At 37.8% G+C, this 17,725-nt stretch overlaps 1 protein-coding gene across 3 annotated transcripts in view; it reads left to right on the top strand.

Moving 5' to 3' along the window:
• Positions 1-17,725, top strand: part of RGS7BP (regulator of G-protein signaling 7 binding protein) — an 87,470-nt gene that overhangs the window by 36,720 nt on the left and 33,025 nt on the right. For all 3 annotated transcript variants that reach the window (XM_004678271.2, XM_012721912.1, XM_012721913.1), the window contains exon 3: positions 14,704-14,834. In XM_004678271.2, the coding sequence (XP_004678328.1) occupies positions 14,704-14,834 (131 nt within the window). The remainder of the gene's footprint in view (positions 1-14,703; positions 14,835-17,725) is intronic.

Here is a 17,725-nt window from a genome sequence, read left to right as displayed (position 1 = left end):
ATGTACCACATCTTAATGAAAGCAAATTTTAATACAATTAGTGTGCAACACAGAAAAGACAAAAATAGTTTGCAAATCAAGCACCTGAAATGACCCATTCCCTTGTGAGCAAATGTCCTGCCAACAGGGGTGGCCAAAAGCAAGGCCCAAAAGCCTGCTACAAGTCTGAAATACCTTCTGGTGGGCACTCATAAAAAAGGGTCAGAAACAGCCAGACAAGTCTGGGAGGAAAAAAGCAAAAGCAAAAGCAAGATGGAAGCTGCCATTGTTCACTTCCCCACGGGTCTCTCACCCACATCTGTTTCAGCCAGTCCAGAGCCAAGAAGCCTTCTTCACGTCTCTCTGCTCCATGTGCCTCCCTCAGGTCTCCTTCTGGCTCTCCATCCTGCTTCCTTCCTCCTCATTCTCCTCTCCAGCATCTTCTCCTCCCTGCACAGTTCTATCCTCCCTTGGGTGGGGAGGGGAACATGGAACCTCCCCTTTTCCTGGGGACCCTTCATTACACAAGGAAGTTGGAGCTGCATGTTGTTCTCCAGTTGTTGTATCACTGGACACTCCCGTTAGAACATTGTTCTAGTTTCTCTTGGTATTTTCAGACCTCTATTTTTCTAACCTAAAGGGTATGAAATGAAATAGCTCACTGATTTAAATTTGCATTTCCCTGATAACTAATGAAGTTGTGTATTTTTTGCATGTATCTATTAACCTTTAATATTTCCTCTTCTGCAGATGTACTGTTTGTTTTTTTCCCCCACATTACCTTGTTGAAATATTTAAAATGGGAAAATGGTCTGTAATGATAATCTAAAAAACAAAACTGATAAAAAATTGACCTACAATGATTTTAACTGAGTAAAATACATATCCAGATGGTCAAAATTTAAAAAATTTGTAATAAAAGCTTTACTTTTCAAGTAAAAATTCTTTCATTTGACATAATTTTATTTTCTTATTTCAAAGAGCAACCGAGCATAATATTGCTTGACATTTGGAGAAGTTGCCCTACAACTTCTTACTGTGTTTTCTAATTTTTTCCTTTCAGCTCCATGTAGACTGGATGATTAGTTTTCTTAAACCCTGCTATTATTTTTATTTGATATTATTCCTTTGTGGTAGAACACTGTGTGCTTGACTTAAAAAACAAATCTCTGGGCCCTCCCTGGTGGCGCAGCAGGTTAAAGCACAGCACTAAGAATCTAAAGCCACTTTCTCAGGAGTTCTATCCCGGCCTGCCCCGGAGGTGACCACATGGCGAGGCAGACCTCTCCTGACCCACCCGCTGCTCCCCTCAGCAGTGCACTTCATCAGTCGGCCTGTTCTGTTCCACACTCTGTCTCTGGTGAGTCCTCTCACCACCCCTGTACCTCTGGCCTGTACCCCATTTCTTTATGAATAAATAATCTTTAAAAATAATAATAATAATAAAATCTCTGTGTGAGTGTGTGTGTGTAAAGGATATAGTGGTGAGAAAAGAAAAACCCTCAAGATTTGTATCTTTAATTAGACAAAATGTTTAAATTGCAATGGAAACTACCTTTCATAATTCATTGTAGAGGAAACTGATATTGTGTCTATTGCTTGGAGACTTGACATCCTCATGTTTGGGAAATTAACTTAAGCACACACTAGTCTAAACAGTGACCTTGAAAAAGAAATGATAAGAAATGATGCTTTTAAAAATGTTTTTTAAACTGGACTGTTTTTAAAAGGCACAGAAACAAGACAACCAGAAATAGTGCAAAAACTCACTAGAAATTAATTCCTGCCTACCTAAACCTTGGGAAAGAAAGGGCAGTATTCTCTGTGCTGTTTTACTGCAGCATGAGAGACAGCCTGCATCACCTTCCCCATGAGAGGGTTCCCACTGTACCCCAGCAGACTTGTCCCGCATTGGTCCTCTTCCTTTGTCTTCTTGTCAGCTTGACTTTCTCTATTCTTCTTTCATTTCCTGGGAGGACCAACTTTCCCAATTTCCCTGCTACACTCTGCTGAATGATGTTCCCCAACCTTGGTACAAGTGCTTTTTGTGTCGGCTCTAGGAAACAATCAGTATTTTTGCTTTTAACAAAGGCAGACAGGGGCCATCATGCATCCTCCCACTGAGCCCACAGCCCTGTGGATGCTACGGCCTCACACCCTTCAGGGATTTTCACCCATTGGAAGCACTTTGGGTATCAGTGATGACCCCTGATTTCATGATATATGAGCTGCAATGGATGTGAGCCTCTGACAACCCCCAAAGGCTTCCAAAAGAGCACCCCTGTAAGTGTTTTGCCCAAAGCAAGAGGCAGTGAACTTCTGAGTTAAAGGTTATTGTTCTTGCCCTTGCCAAGAACAGTGCCTCCATCCAGTCATCTCACAAGAGGGGCTCTTTGTTAACTCATACACTATTCGTAAAGTGGGTGATGCTGTATTTCCTGTGATTTGCAATAAGATGTTAGTTCCTATTAAGATTGTTGCATCATTAGTTCAAGGAAAGGAAATGAAAGAAGGCCAAAATGAAGCAAAACTTTTAAAGCTAAAAAATTCAGATAAAACCTTGCCCAGTAGAACTTGGAGTGCAATCCAAATAGGATTTGCAACTTCAATGCACACCCTCCAGGAGGTCTTTGAGAGTGAGTTGCCAAGCAAAGCTTGGCTTCTGGGGGGTGCTTGTCACGTGGGGCACCTAATCACTGCAGAACTGGAGCCTCCCATAGTCTCCCATCTGCTGAAGCTTGAGTAAGTTGTGGGTTTGGATCTACTGATGAAGGTTTCTCTCAATGTGTATCCTGAATGTCATCTGAAAACAGCTTTCTCCCTATGTGTTTGGAATGTTCTTGGATATTTACAGAAGTGACTCTTTTGCTTAATGGAATTAGCACTATGGCTCTGTGTTATGATTTGGGAACACTCCCCAGGATCATTTTGTTAAATATCAGCCATATCACTAGCATGCCAACATTATTGCTTCTTTCTTTTGGTTGCTAAGTGCCTTCCCACTTTAATAAGCATTATAACTATGACATGCTCAACCTTTGGTTCTCAAAGTGTGGTTCCTGGATGAACTGATAACTCATCAGAAAGAAGTGATAAGACCCTAGTGCAGACAGACTGAAATGAAAGCTCTAGAGATGGGGTCCAGGTTTAATAAGCCTTTTGGGTGTTTTTAATGACAGTAAGTTTGAGAATGTCCATTTCAAGCATAGGGTCTTCAAATTGGTGAGTGCGAGATGATGTAAAATATTCAATACTGTCCTTTCAAATTTCTAACTGTGCCTGCTTCTGGTATGCCAAATGTGTTAATACCATTGTATCTGGATAATTTATCAACACATTGTATATTAGAAGTGTACATTTAGTGCACATTTAGTGTTTTTCATGGGGATATGTGATATACAAAATTTGAAGACCACCTAATATTTTGAAACTCTGATGTTCTAAACTCAGTGATGCCATTAGCCACCAGCACTCTCATATCTTTGCATCAATATAGTTATTCTATTCTTGCTTCTAAAATACCTTGCAAATAATTTATAATATTCACTTCTCTGATGCTGAGATAGTCACATTCACAGTAAAGTGATAAAGAGATACCTCACACTGCATCCTGGATTCCTTTTTTGTTTTTCAATTTGTTTCTTAATTTGATTGTTTCAATATGTAAATTATACACTCTCCATGGACAATCTTTTCCTTCAAATGAATTTTAATACAGAACTATTTTACCACATTGTTCATTTATTCAATGAATTAATTGTCAATTGTGGTGATATTTGGATACTCCCATCTGGTTTTGCATTCTGGGTTCTTTTGCCTTTCCTTGGGTAAATGGAGGTAACAATACCCATGGACAGTATCAATGGCAGCCTCCCACTTCCTCCTTAGTGAATTTGTTTTTGTGCAGACAGAAAAGGACACACCAAGAGCTAGAAAGAGGATTCCATTCCCAGTTCATACCATGCCCCTTTCCCATTCTCACTGCTTTGTTTAGAGGGATTATGGGGGGGCCTTAAGGGTACCCCACCCCAGACTCAGGGGCATTTTTTCCCCACTTCCCCACATACCAGCCTGCCTAGCCTGGTGTACCTCCTGTGTTAGGAATACCTAAGCTTCTGAATGTTTTGCATTTCCCTGAGGTAGTCATCAAATATCATTGTGCACTAATTATTAATGGAGAAGTGGGAGAGCTAGGAGTAGTACTGACTTTGAAACCACAAAAATTTAGTACTTCAACAAAGGACAAGTAGAATAAAATGATTATTTCATTGCCAACACAATATTTTGTAGAAAGTATGCTCTCAATAATGATGTATGGAATGAATGAGCCGGTAAAAAACACAGTTTAGTTCCTAAGCACTCAGTTTTAGTAATATGTGGCAGCAGTTAAAAGCATAAATAAAGGTTTAAGTATTATCACTGCATTTATTATTTGCATGACTTGAATAAGTTCTATAACCTCTTTTAGGCCTCACTTCCTTCAGTCTGTGCATTAAGGCTAAGGACAGTAACCACTTAATAGGCCTATGCATTGTGAGAACTAAATGAGATGGAAGTGCTTGGTATCTGGCACTTATTAAATTTCCACTTAGTTACATTGGATTTTACTGATGTTGAATCCAATGCACAGACAGAAAAAGCATGGACTGACTTACCTTCAACTCTTTTGTATGAGAAGTTCACAAACCTCCCCCCCCCCAAAGCCTCATGATCTTATATAATGCTATTTTGCTATTTTGAAAATCAAAAATAATGCCTCCATTGGAGAGGCTAGATATTCGTTAATCACTGTCTCCTGCCATACGTCTGTCTGCCTGGAAGAGCCGTTTCTGCTGCTGAGCTAACCATCGGAAAAGGTGCAGAGCCCTATCACCGTGTGTCAGCTAATGTTTCACTTTATTTCATTATTAAGGAAGAGAGAGAAAAAAAGTACATGTAGCTCTCCATGGTTGTGCTATTTAGTTGAAATTTTGATGGCAGTAAGATAACATCAACATCAAGTAAGGAATAAAACATTACAAGTTTTCTGTTACCATTCAGAAAAATTAATTTGTATTAGAGGAGACATTAGAGTATGTTATCATAAAACACCACAGAATACTGATGAGTTCCATGGAAAACACATGAACTTTTTTTTTTAAGATTCACTTATTTATGCATACAGAACTGGGGTGCAGGCCAGAGGTGAAGAGGCGGTGAGAGGATTCACCAGAGTCAGAGTAGGGAGCAAAACAGGCAGATCGACAAAGTACAATGATGAGGGAGGCAGCGAGCCAGTCAGAAGGTCTGCTGTGCCATGTGGGTCACCTCGGGGGTTGGGGATCAACCCCAACTGAAGTGGCTGCAGCTACTTTGTAGTGCTGCGCTTTAACCCAATGTGCCATCAGGGAGGTCCACCATGAATTCTTATAAAATGATTTAAGGGCTCTCCAGTGGCACAAGGGATTAAGTCTCAGCACTATGATGATAGAGGCAGCCACTGCAGCCTAAGTTCACTTCCCAGCCAGGGTGCTGACACACATGGCAAGCAGACCTCACCTCTCTCACCTGTGGAGCCCCTGGGCAGTGTATTTCAGTAGATCTGCATGTCCTGCTCCCCATGCTGGTGAATCCTCTCAGCCTTCCCTCCCTTCACACTTCTGGCCTGCACCTCCATTCTTGTATGCATAATAAAACAAATCTTTAAAAGACTAAACTAAAATAAATAAGACTTCAGAAAAGGTAATGTTTTTCCTTTCCCCCACCACCGAAATTCACCCTTTCTGAACAGCAGGAAATAAATAATATTATTGAAATTAATCATTAAGTAGTAAGGAAGTTTAATAACAAAGGTCTAAGAAAGTCTAGACAGAATGCACAGAAACTGCCTCCCTGGACTTCATCTCCATTAGTTATGTCTGCTCTGACTACATACTGTATAGTCTCCACACACACTTTTACCTAAATCTTTCCAATAATGTTATGACATATGTAGTACTCTCTTAACTCAGTATTTGAAGTGTTACTGAGAGGCTAACACATTTTCCCAGTCTTTACGTTACTAGTGATGACATAGGAATATTAACCCAGAACCGTCTGACTCTAGATCTTCGATGCTTCATGTGGAAGCTGTTAATATGTTTTCCTTCGAGGGAATGTGAATGAAATACTGCATCAAAATGTGCCCTCCTCCTGGACTTGAACATGAACTTACTAATCTTTCCCTTTGATAGCATTACCTGTTCCACATGGCCCATCCTGTTCAGTGCCAGGCTCAGGCTGACCACCATCCATAAACTTGGAATGTTCATTTTAATTAATTTTAACTAATGATCCTTTAAGGAGCCTGGCACTATATTAAGTGGGAAGGAAACACTCCATGGGAAAAATCTCACTGTTTTTGAGGTTATTAATCTTGGAGGAAATATACCCCTACATGTTAATAATGAATACCTGTGCTATTAGTATGCTTCTTTTTATTTATCTGCGTTAAGTGTCTGTTATCATGCCTGTGTTCTTTTGAAAATAGTTTGAAGAAAAAAAGAGGATTGACCTAATACCCAAAAGTAGATGACTGGGTTAAAAAGATGTGGTACAAAGACACAATGGACTATTACTCAGCAATCAAAAAAGATAAATGCATGCCTTTTGCAGCAACATGGATGGAGCTAGAAGGGATCATTCTTAATAAGCCAGAAAGAAAAAGAAAAATACTGAATGGTTTCATTCATAGCAGGAGTATAAAGGACCAGAGGGGGAAAGTAATAATAATAGTGAACAACTATATACTAGAGACATTTTATGGGGTGGAGTGGGGAATGGGATCAAAAACAATGTGTGTGTGGGGGGGATGATGCTCTGGACTATGGTGATGGCACATGGGTGGTTTGGTGATGGGAAGCCCACGGGGATTACAACTGAGATGGAAAAAGGCACAAAAATGATCTAAGAACGAACTATTATATATACATATGTGTGTATATATATATATATATACACACACACATATATACACACACACACACACACACACACATATATATATATATATATATAAAGGTTTGAAAGAAAAGAAACCAATTTCTAATGCTGAAAGGGGGTAGGAGTGGAAGCAGCAGCACTGGCTGAGCACCAGTCCCATCTCTTCCATTCACGTTGGACCCATGGGGAATTGGGGAATTGTTTGAAACCAGATGATCTGCTAAGTATTGGAGGTTATCGAGTTAAATAAGATAAATTTCCTGAACTCAAGAAATTGACAAACCAATGAGAAAAGTAATCATTGAACAGGGTATTTTCTATGTATTGGCCTCTTCTGTTTGCATCGCGCTTTCTGCCTTTTTGTAGAAAATAGCACTGACATCTGTCTACAAGTTCACATTTTCACAGTGGCATGAAGTATCAGCTTCTGAGTTATGCAAAAAATATAAATTATGATTGCATGCCAATAGAATGACAGAATGACACCATGGAATCTTATTAGATACAATATTTAAAGAATGTCTATGTTGGGCAGGAGTTTTAAGTTAAAAATGCAGGCTGCAAAATATTGTAAAAATAAAAAGTCCTAACTCTTTTCTAAATCCTTTCTGAAATCAAAAGAATAGACCAGAGAGCTAATTTGGCAGTACTGAAGCCTAGAAAACTATATATATTTGCTATATTTATTAAAATGATAAATAGATGTCATCTTTCCACCATAAGCTCTACCCAAACAACTTTTCTGGTTTAATATTTTTATCATTATAAAGAACAGAATTCCAGACCAGCCCATATCTTGGACCCATATTTGGTCTTTTGTTATTCCTCCCCCCAGATTATACTCTAATAAAGTGTCTCACGTGAAAGAGAGGCCTTTGGGACAAACAATTATTGTAAGACTATATAACTAATATAACTGATATGTCATAACTAACTCTTACAGTGTTGATCAAAATTTTACATTGTTAGTTATATGTAATAAGGAAAAAGTAAATGTTAACTTTGAATTCTTCCCAATGTAACACGTAACTCAGGTGAAAACTGTATCAAATTGAAAATCTTGATTTTAGATGCCAAAATATTTTACATATTAAAATATGAAAATAGGGCCTCCCTGGTGGCTGAGGGATTAAGTCTCAGACTAGCACTGTGACCTGTGGTGACTCACCACATCAGCCTGAGTTCAGTCCCCTCCAGCCAGCCAGGGAGGTGACCCACATGGTGCAGCAAACCTCTCCTGTCTCTCCCTCTGCTCCCCTCAGCAGCTATTTCTGTAGTGGGCCTGTTCTGCTTCCCACTCTGGCCTCTCTGGGCTGGGTTCCTTTGCATAAAAGTACCCAAGGTCACCATCCAAAGATAATTCAGTTGCACTTCAGGTTTCACTTTGTTGTTAAAAGTCATTTCATTTCTGACTGAACCAAAATAGCTCCAAGGCCAAGTTTGATCCCAACTCATGTTCAGTGGCAAGGACTATACCGTGCCTTGTGTTCCCATGAAATGGCAAACTGTGAAGCCAGGGAATTACTGCAATTATGTCTTCAAAGGCTCCTGGGGAACTGAATTTGCTATGACTTTCTATGAAGAAAATGCAAGAGGTTTCCACCTAAGAAATAAGTTTCATAAAAACTCTCTAAAGGAAGATTATGAAAAAAATGGAGTCAATAAGGAGAGTCAACTATTATATATATATGTATATATATATATATATTATATATATATATATGTATGTATGTTGAAATGTTTTCATCCTCTTCTGATTCACTTTTAATTGCTATACATGTCCTGATTTTAAAAAAAAATGGTGTAGTCTTTTAATAAAACTGTTTTCTGTTTATAAACTTGGATAGATTCTATAATCACCTTTAAGAACTTAAAACCAAAAATAACAACTGGGTCACTGCACACAGGCGCGTGTGCGGGCCCTCCCTGTCCTCTGACTATCCATTGATTACATAAACTCACAGGCCACCTTGAGAAGTCTCCTTCACAAAAAGCACATGAAGACTGGCTTCTGGGCTCTGTGCCTCATGAATTTGGCACAGAATTTGGGTTTCCTTGTAAGTAGGACCCATCAGAGGAAACCATGGGGGTATTTGAAGAGATACCCTGGAGAGTGTTACCCTTAGATTAGTTGTTTAATCCCTTTGCTCTCTCGCTATTTGCTCTGAAAAATAAAGCAAAGAATATCATCCTTTATATCATCCTTTTACACACTCACTCCCTATCTCCACCTTCCCAGCCCATTACGCTTCTTTGCCTTTTGACTTACTAGCCAGCAATAGAACTGACTTTTAAGAAAGAAACTTGAGTAGATTTTCTGCGCAGGATTTCTGGTTTACATCTCTGCTAGTTGACAGCCCCAAGTGTTTTTCTGTCATCACTTGATGATTACAATGCTGAGTCGTTGTCAATGAGGTGATACCTTTTTTCTAGGCTTAATGGCCTGTTTATCTAACCAAGATTCACATTTGAGAACTGTAAACAAAGAATGTTATAGATTAGTAGATAATTTGTAAAGCTACAGATCCTATGAAAGTTTAAAGTTAAGTCAACACAATTTTGATGTGTTAAGATGGATTGCAGCCAGCTTCTAACAATCTTTCACAGTTTTTACTTGTTTTCCCACACATGATCTCTTCTGATTCCTGCACCAACCTTGAGAGATTTCAGTTGTGAATAGTTACTACACCTATTTCACAGCTGAGGAGACTGAGGCCCACACAAGATAAAATTTTCCTAAGATCACAATTATAAGCAGCTACATCTATATTTAGAGCTAAGTTTTATGATTCCAGAACCCATTTTCCTTTATTATATCTCACTTCCTTCAACTAAATATATAAACCATTGCATTAGAGACAGACATTCAAAACAAACATTTCTCTGGTTTTTAAAAAGCTTTTAGCAGCTGCAGAGAACAACAAAGTCTGGCATACTGGGCAAAAGAGCAGACAGATTTGGGGCCCTGTCATTTTATAACTAAAAATACCTGTTTCAAACTTGAAGTTGACCTTATTGTCATGAAGCTTCCCAGTTGATATGTTCAATTTATGCTATGTAATTATTTAAGGATAAGTGAGTCCCTGGACATTGAGTGAAATATCCATTGTCAAGATTCGAAATAATACAGCAAAACATTTTATTTACTTGCTTAATCACATACCTAGGTGTCTGTCCATCTCCTATGCAACCTGCATTTTTCTGAAGTTTCAGATATCAGTAACTACCCCTAAGTTTGTGCATATTATTAACTGGAGTTCAATATTTTTTTTAAGTTCACATTTAACCAAGTGCACAAATTTTCTGTGTACCTTTCAGTAAATTATGACAAATATTACATTATGTAATTCAAACCTCTACCTAGATTTGGGCCATTACCCACATACTGAGGCAAATCTCTCTTCACCAGTGGTCTAATATTTGTCCCTGTTGTTTCATCTCATCTGCTCAGAACTTCTTGTAAATGGGGTCAGATAGTATCTAGTTTATTTTACATAGTATCTGTATTTATTATAGTATCTGTATATAGCTTCATATAGTATCTGTATTTTTTCTAAAGATTTTTTATTTGTGCATACAGAACTGGGGTACAGGCCAGAGTTGCAGGGGTGGTGAGAGGATTCATCAGAGACAGAATGGAGAGCAGAACAGGCTGACTAACGAGGTACACTGCTAAGGGAAGCAGTGGGCAGTTCACGAGAGGTCTGCCACGCCATGTGGGTCACCTCTGGGGCTGGGGATCGAACTCATGCTGAAGTGGCTTTAGCTTCTTAGTGCTGTGCTTTAACCCGCTGCACGACCAGGGAGGGCCCAGAATCTGTATATTTTATTTTTTGAGATTAATTCATGTTATGGGCAGGAGTTTACTCCTTGTAATTGCTGAATATTATTCTATTGAAGGAATTTACTAGTTTTTTGTTGTTGTTCACTTTTCTTCTAATAGACAGTCCAGTTGGACTGGTTCCAATTTTTGGTTATTCTAAATAAAACTACTATAAACATTCCTACAGAGGTCTTTTTGTGATTTTTATTTTCATCTCTTTTACATGAATACCTAGAAATGGAATTGCCAGGTCATAGGGTAAGTGCATGTTTGGTTTCATAAGAAACTTCCAAAAATTGTTTCATAAGAGTTGCACCATTTTAACTCCCACCAGCACTGGATGAGAGTCTGTTGCTCTACAACATCCATAATTGGTATTGTCAGTCTTTTTGATTGTAGCCACTCTGGTGGGTACTTGTAATACCATTTTTTGAATTAAAAATAAGAGTATCGGCCCTCCCTGGTGGCGCAGCGGGTAAATGCACAGCACTGAGAAGCTAAAGCCATTTCCTCATGAGTTCGATTCCCGCCTGCCCCAGAGGTGACCACATAGCATGGCAGACCTCTCCTGACCCGCCTGCTGCTCCCCTCAGCAGTGTACTTCATTGATCTGCCTGTTCTGCTCCCCACTCTGGCTTTCGGGAAAACTCTCACTGCCCCTGCACCTCTGGCCTATACCCCAGTTCTGTATGCAAAAATAAATGAATCTTTTAAAAAAGAGAGAGAATCCACAATGAAAAGCATCCCCATGGTCAAGCAATAACCAAGGCATTATCTGTTTCATGTTTCCCTATTATTATACTGGTTCAGGTTTGTTAAACCATATGATTAAGGCATTAAATCCTGATCTTATACAATTCTTATATTTTAAAAGGTTGATTGAAAGATTCATAACGTGGCAGTGATTTTTAATGTTTTGGCTTGCACTTAAGCTCCAAATTACTGAAATACTGAAGCTGATTTGGGGGATATTTTTCTGTAATATTAAAGTTTTCAAATGACTCAAAACAATCAGGTTAGCTCTTGATTTATGCTCACTAGAAAAAAATATTCACCTCCTTATCACTATCTCATAAAATTCCTTTGACTGAATTGAATGATTATCAGCTCAGGGATGACTTTCATAGACCTAAACTTGATTAATATGAGTGAATCATTCTAGACCAAGCATGTCATATGTGGTAAAGTGACCTCCAAAGATAAGATGCTTCTAATCCCTGGAGAAAGTCCATTGGTCTAGTTTTGTTTTAATGTAAATGTTTCTTCCATAGGCCCATAACTTATCCCTAGGAAGTTTCAGATTTGAAATAGCTGTTTTCTTGACTTTTCTTCTCTTTTCCATGCTGACTCTTATTCATTTGTTATGAAAATAACCTAATTTTTTAATGCTTCTCAAAAATGTACTTAAGTCCACTACTTATAACATTAGACATATTATAATTCATTTGGAAATTTGTCTTTAAATGCATTTTTGGTAACTTGATCAAGACATTGTGAAACACAAACATAAAAGACATCTTACCTTTTTCACTACTCAATAACTAGCTCCTTTCTTTCAATTTTCCAAGATATTAAAGAATATCTGAGTAGATATGTCACTTTTTAACTAGAACACTCACAAGGCAATATTAACACAAGTTAATTTTTGTTAGGCAGATTTTATTTCTGAGAGAACTGGTTGAGTCCCTTCCTATAACCTTTATGAAGGACATAATGCTCCCAACAGCTTCTAGAATTTCCAGTGGCTACAGAGGCATTGGGAGATGGCCAACAAGAAAATGTTAAGAATTAGGAATTTTATTTAAAAAAAATTAGGAATTAACCTCTGTTCTGACTTGCCTCTTTTCAGAATCATTTAATATATAACTACTTCTCTCTGTCTAGCTGTAAAGTAATAAAATATTCTGGCTCTTAAGATATGTTAATATGGTAGTCATTTGTTTCAATTACATAAAATGTCATCTATATATGAATTTTGCATATTTTGGGAACTAAGCCACTAGGCACATATTTTGTACTTCTGAAAATAAGTATACTCCATGCTTTGGAATGACACTGCACTGGCTAATTGTCCCACTCATCAAGTGTACAATACATACAACAGGTTTATTATAGGTTTTAAAAATCTGCATATGAGCCACCAGAGCCCATGCTATGCGTAGGTGAAAACAGACAGCGATGATTGGGATGATGAAGCAGTACAGAAAAGACCTGCCTGCTTGACATATTTTCCCTCTAGCTGCCTTTGGGAAAAGACATATTCTTCAAATGTTTCTATCAAAGTCAATGTATTAGCAGGTACTAGATCAGATCTATTTTTTATTAAATGAACCATTAATGTCCATTATTTCTTCAGAGTCTAGAAATGCCAAGAGGGATTGTCATTTGGAAAAGCCAAAGATGAGATGTAGTATAGTTGTGTGTGTGTGTGTGTGTGTGTGTGTGTGTGTGTGTGTTAGGAGAGAGAGGAGGTGGGGGTGGGGTGGGGAGAATTCCAAGGAGCAAGAGACAGCCTGAGGGTAGAAGGTACGTGTGGGAGAAGTTCTGGAAGAAAAGCTAGGACTTTTGCCAAGATTCATTTGCTTCCAATGTTGTCCTAGGGCTGAACCATGTGACTCAAATGAGAACGTAATGTAGTTTTTATTTTTCAGATAAAACAAAATTTTGCATGTAAACTTTTTGAAGCGTTTTGCTCTGACAATGGAAAGACACAAACTGTGCAGCCATCAGTGTACAAAGACAAAGAATGTTGCATTTTTCTGTGTTATATAAGCCATGTAGTTAAATAAAAGGGCTCATCTACTAAATAAGTGTTGAAAATAATCAGTAAGAGTTATCATGATTATAATGATAGTTATCGAGATAAAGGGCTATGTGAATATAAATTCTTTTTACTGTGATTCCTGAACTTAAATAAAAATGAAACCACCACTTTATCTATTAATTACTCTTGACATTTACCATTGACCCACTTTACAAATGAATCAAATCCAAATGCCACATTGTTTAATCAGATTTCATTGCATTTTAAATGAAAGGTGATGAAATAAGAATAACATATCAGGACCTTTGACAGTTCACTGTGAGTCACCTTCCATGTCCAACCTATCTCTAAACTTCATTCCTTTTTATTTAGTTTGCCTTATCCAACACATGCTATTTTAGTTGCATAGAAAATAGTTTTATCGGCAATTAGCTTTTCTTCTCTTAATCAAAAAAATTGAAGCGATCATTCCTGCTTTTATCATATTCACACAAACATGCTTTGTCATAATTATTGGAGAAAGGCTCAAAATCTTTAGAACACATTTTAGAGCATGAGATTTAACTTTGAACTGTTAAACCTATTTATTAGAATTTTATTACTCTTCTTATTTTTTAAAAGTTTGTTTTCTCATTAAAAACATTTGATATTTTATAAACTAAACACATAAAATAATAAAGGAATATTGATTACACTGACACAAAAGACTTTGGTAAAAGTAATTTGTGTCCTGGCTCTCTAATCACATTATGCCATGGTCTTAACACTAAACGACTTTATAACTCCTAGTTGAAAGCTCTTCATTAATTTCTCTAAAAATAAGAGTTTTTAATATCCCCCGATAGGATAGGATATTCCTATAATTTAAATAAATTTAGGAAATTGGTTCCAACAATTAAACTGAAAATGTCTGTTATTTTCAAATACTTAAAACATTTATGATTTGAGGCTTCCAGCAGAAATCTGCTGCTGAAAAAACTAAGAGCTGTAGGTCAGAAAGACACTTATGTAAGAACTGTAACATTGGTCACTGGCTTAAAAGCAGAAAGTCCTACATTTCAGACTCAAGGTTTTAAGGAATCTTTCTTGAGCATTTTCCCTTCCCAGAAATGAGACAAATGGCTGATGAGGGAAATCTGGAGAATGCTCATAGCTTTTCACTTTCATTCTGTTGCAGCCCAGAAGATGGTGAGATCCATCCAGAAATCTGTCGACTTTATATCCAGCTGCAGTGCTGCTTAGAAATGTACACAACAGAGATGCTAAAATCCATATGTCTACTGGGGTCTCTTCAGTTTCATCGAAAAGGTATATGCATTTATATATTGCCATAATAACTGAGGAATGTTATACTAAAGCTCATCTTTTGTAAAGTTACTGTATATAGTATATTGTTTACACACAATTAGAATGGATGCATACATTCAAGTAGTGCATGATATAAATTATCACTACCCTCTAAATGCATAGCAAACTAATCAACTTGAACAGAAATTGTGGTAGAAACAGTTCTAAATTAATTATCACGCCACTTGTGACTGGTTAGAATTGGCATAAGCAGCAAAAATACATAATGAATTTACAAGACTGCTATTTTCCTAAAAGAATTAGGTTGCAAGAAGACAAATGACATACTGTGTCCTAAGGATTTAAAAATAGGAGAAACTCAACAAATAATAAGACTCCTCTTCCTGGTTTAATTTCTGAAGGAAATATATTGGCTCAAATGACTGAAGCCTCCAGAGGTGGCAAAAAATTAAGAGCTGTAGGTCAGAAAGACACTTATGTAAGAACTGTGACATTGGCCACAGGTTGATCAGATTTCTGGCTCCTATTCTGAGGCTCTACCTTCCCCTGGGTGTTAGCTTGCCCGTCACACTGCCCTCCCTGCTTGGGCAGACTGATCCCAACAATTCCAGTCATCATATCTGCACACTACAGGATTCGCAAAGAGAGAATTCTCACATTACAGTCGATCAAACATCCTGATCATCCTGATCTTCATAATGATTACCCCAGGTCAAATCACACCACTGGATGAATCAGCCACTGTGACGGAGGGGTGGGATTATACTGACTGGCTAAGGCAGTCAAGGCCCATTACTAGTGGTCAGAGAGGAGTCAGCCTCCTTTAGCCAGTGGCTTTTTCACAATAGGGAGGTTGGAATATTATGGATGCTGGGGAGGAAGCCAGATGTTTCTTTCACTGGAGGGCTCAAGCTGTATATTCTTTAGTTCATTGACAGTAGTTTGGGGGGAACCACATGAATGTGATTATTTTGCTCTTGAGTTCAGGAGGATGAGGGTGGTGCATGAACAGTAATCCCTGCATATGGCTTAAATTCAGAGTTAGAAAAAGTCGGTAAACTCTCATACTTAGGGAAAATCTTGTATAAAGTGGAATTTGAGCTAGGTGCTGAAGATTAGGCTCAGTTAGGAAAGTAAAAGAATGACCATTGAGGAAATGAACCAGTTCAAGTACAAATTTGAAATGAAATGAGCAAGCATTTCAAAGGAACTAAATGACATGATAAAGTACTTACAAAAATCAAATCTTTCCTCAAAAAACTAAAAATATAAATACCACATGTCCCAGCAATACAATTTCTAGGCATTTATCCAAAGAATATGTAAATATTAATTTGAAAAAAAAAGTGTACCCCTATTTTCATAGCAGCATTTTCCATATAACCAATATGTGGAAACAACTCAGCAGATGAATGGATAAAACTGTGGAATATATACTCAATGAAATACTATGCAGTTGTTAAAAAGACAAACTCTTACCTTTTGCTACAACACAGATGCAATCTGAGGTGATTACACTGACCATAAGAAAATGATAGAAAATTACTGAACACTTTCTTAAGTGAAGTAGCCAAAGCAAGGTAACAAAATACAACAAATGTAACTCTCAGACTGGAAAGTTACTAGAGGAGAAGGGAAAGAGAGTGGAAATAAAAGGCATAAGGGGTCAATTTGATAGAGGCATGAAAACTTCATGGTAGGGTGATGGGCCATAAAAATATACAAAGGTGTGACACTGCACTCCCCAAATTTGAACAGTATTATACGTCAGTATAAATCAATAAAATGCTATTTTAAACAATCAAATTTTATGTCTACCTATATGTATGCATACAGTAGAACCAAAAATCAGATTATGCTACCTTGTTTCAAAGAGCGAATATTTTCTCAATATATGGATTTATTCTTTCTTACTTTTCATAAAGGCTGACCTTTCAAATGTTTCCATCTTTATCTCTGTTATGAATACAATGAACGTGTTTAGAGATATTAGTTCCATGACACTCTTAATGTTTGATAAGAAAATAGGATATGGGGGGGGGCCTCTCTGTTGGTACAGGGGTTGAAGCGCAGCACTATGAAGCTATCCACAGCCCATGCAGCACAAATTCAACCCCTGGCCAGGGAGCTGACCCACATGACATGTAGACTTCTCCTGTCTTGCCTGCTGCTATCCTCAGCAGTGTATTTCAGCATATCTGTCTGTTCTGCTCCTCACTCTGTCTCTGGTGAATCCTTTCACCCTCCTGCCCGTCTGTTCCCCAGCACTTGCATGCATAAATAAATGAAAATCTCAAAAAAAAATTAGAAAAAGAAAATTGGATATGCAAACTGATGACATCCCAACAGGTAGTTATTGGTTCTGTCCTTCCTGACCTCTCTCTCTCTCAGTCTCTTCTCTCTCTTCCACTCACACATGCACATAGTCACACATAAACAGGTATATAGAAAAGCATCTTCATTCTTCTCAATCATGATGGGTATGTCTAGATTGTCTGTGCAGACCCTGGCACTGTATTGGCTACACCTGCAGTATTTCATGTCCATGTTGTCATTAAAATCCCCCCTGTTGATGATATGACCCACATGCCCAGTGACCTCCACTCCCCCCTTGCTCTAGCTCCCCAGCTTGCCACCTAGCCACCATCTGCCATCAGTCCTACTTGTCTTCTTTTCACGATTGACTTGTGAAGGGATAACTCTTCTCTTAACCTATTTAAAAATAAAAGATTCTCACCTGCTGAGTTCTTCCTTATTGTATCTGGTCTTGATCACACAAATGAAAAAACACATTTCTTTATTGATCTCATAATTTAATCTTCACTTTCTTTTGTTTTCATTGCCAGGTCTCTGATCTGTTTCCTTCCTAATACTTTTTAAAAATAATAATA

This window comes from Condylura cristata, unplaced genomic scaffold, assembly GCF_000260355.1.
Source record: "Condylura cristata isolate star-nosed mole 26May11 unplaced genomic scaffold, ConCri1.0 scaffold00007, whole genome shotgun sequence".
Taxonomy (NCBI): domain Eukaryota; kingdom Metazoa; phylum Chordata; class Mammalia; order Eulipotyphla; family Talpidae; genus Condylura; species Condylura cristata.
This window is presented reverse-complemented; position numbering and strand designations above follow the sequence as displayed.